Source organism: Acanthisitta chloris, unplaced genomic scaffold, assembly GCF_000695815.1.
Source record: "Acanthisitta chloris isolate BGI_N310 unplaced genomic scaffold, ASM69581v1 scaffold9314, whole genome shotgun sequence".
NCBI lineage: Eukaryota > Metazoa > Chordata > Aves > Passeriformes > Acanthisittidae > Acanthisitta > Acanthisitta chloris.
This window is the reverse complement of record NW_008668726.1, coordinates 1-1,558: the sequence shown is the minus strand read 5'-3', so window position 1 is coordinate 1,558 and position 1,558 is coordinate 1. Positions and strand designations below refer to the sequence as shown.

The window sequence follows — 1,558 nt, the reverse complement described above, 5'->3', positions numbered from 1 at the left end:
ATCCCAACCCAACTTATTCCATGATGAGTTCTAGCCCTTGGATGAGCTCTCTGCCCATGAGTTTGGGTCTAGATGACCTCTAAGCTCCATCCCAACTTATTCCATGATGAGTTCTAGCCCTTGGATGAGCTCTCTGCCCATGAGTTTGGGTCTAGATGACCTCTAAGCTCCATCCCAACTTATTCCATGATGAGTTCTAGCCCTTGGATGAGCTCTCTGCCCGATGAGTTCTAGCCCTTGGATGAGCTCTCTGCCCATGAGTTTGGGTCTAGATGACCTCTAAGCTCCATCCCAACTTATTCCATGATGAGTTCTAGCCCTTGGATGAGCTCTCTGCCCATGAGTTTGGGTCTAGATGACCTCTAAGCTCCATCCCAACTTATTCCATGATGAGTTCTAGCCCTTGGATGAGCTCTCTGCCCATGAGTTTGGGTCTAGATGACCTCTAAGCTCCATCCCAACTTATTCCATGATGAGTTCTAGCCCTTGGATGAGCTCTCTGCCCATGAGTTTGGGTCTAGATGACCTCTAAGCTCCATCCCAACCCATTCCATAATCCCATCATGTGTTCTAACCCTTTGCTGAGCCTCATTGCCCTTCCCTGGATTCACTCAATGTCCTGTTGGGCCCAAACCTGACCCCGGTGAGGTGAGACCCATCCCAGTCCTCCCCTGATGGTGTGTCCTGCTCCTGCCCCTGCCCAGGGACTCACTTCCTGCGGGTGATCCCCGAGAGTGGCCCTGCAGCCCAGAGGCCTGAGGGGGTCAAGAGATTGCTCTTCTGCACGGGGAAGGTCTACTACGACCTGACGCGCGAGCGCAAGGCCAGGAACATGGAGGAGCAGGTGGCCATCACCAGGGTGGAGCAGGTGAGCAGGGCCTGGGCCCACAGGGGGAGGGAACAGGGCCTGGGGGCTCTGTGTGTCCTCTGGGACAACCCTCTGGGTCCTCTGAGATGTTGGTTGGTGTCCTCTGTGCCACTGTGTCCTCTGGGACATCTCTCTGTGTCCTCTGAGATGTTGGTTGGTGTCCTCTGTGATGCTGCTACGTGTCCTCTGTGCCACTGTGTCCTCTGGGACATCTCTCTGTGTCTCCTGAGATGTTGGTTGGTGTCCTCTGTGCCACTGTGTCCTCTGTGCCATCTCTCTGTGTCCCTTGAGATGTTGGTTGGTGTCCTCTGTGCCACTGTGTCCTCTGGGACAACTCTCTGTGTCCTGTGTGATGCTGCTATGTGTCCCACCTAGCTCTCCCCATTCCCTGGGCTGGGGGGATGCTGCAGCCCCCAGGACACCTCTCTGAGTCCCCTGGGACACCACTCTCTGTCCCCCCCGGGACACTGTTCCATGTCCCCTGGGACACCTCTCCCTGTGCCCTGGGACACTGTCCCCTGTCCCACCCATCTCTCCCCATCCCCCCATGCTGGGGGATGCTGCAGCCCCCAGGACACTTCTCTGGGTGCCCTGGGACACTGTTCTGTGTCACCACTCTGTGTCCCCTGTGCCACCACTCCCTGTCCCCATGTCCCTCCAACCTGATGCAGCTCCTGGGACACCTCTCTG

The 1,558-nt window shown here is 56.6% G+C and overlaps 1 protein-coding gene across 1 annotated transcript in view; it reads left to right on the top strand.

Annotated features, from left to right (window-relative positions):
- LOC103800651 (2-oxoglutarate dehydrogenase, mitochondrial-like) overlaps positions 1–1,260 on the top strand; it is a gene marked incomplete at both ends in the record, with an annotated part of 1,584 nt that extends 324 nt beyond the window's left edge. Inside the window, 2 exons of the mRNA XM_009073032.1 lie at positions 705–868; positions 1,244–1,260. Of these exons, the coding sequence (XP_009071280.1) occupies positions 705–868; positions 1,244–1,260 (181 nt within the window). The remainder of the gene's footprint in view (positions 1–704; positions 869–1,243) is intronic.
- Positions 1,261–1,558: the final 298 nt, after the last annotated feature.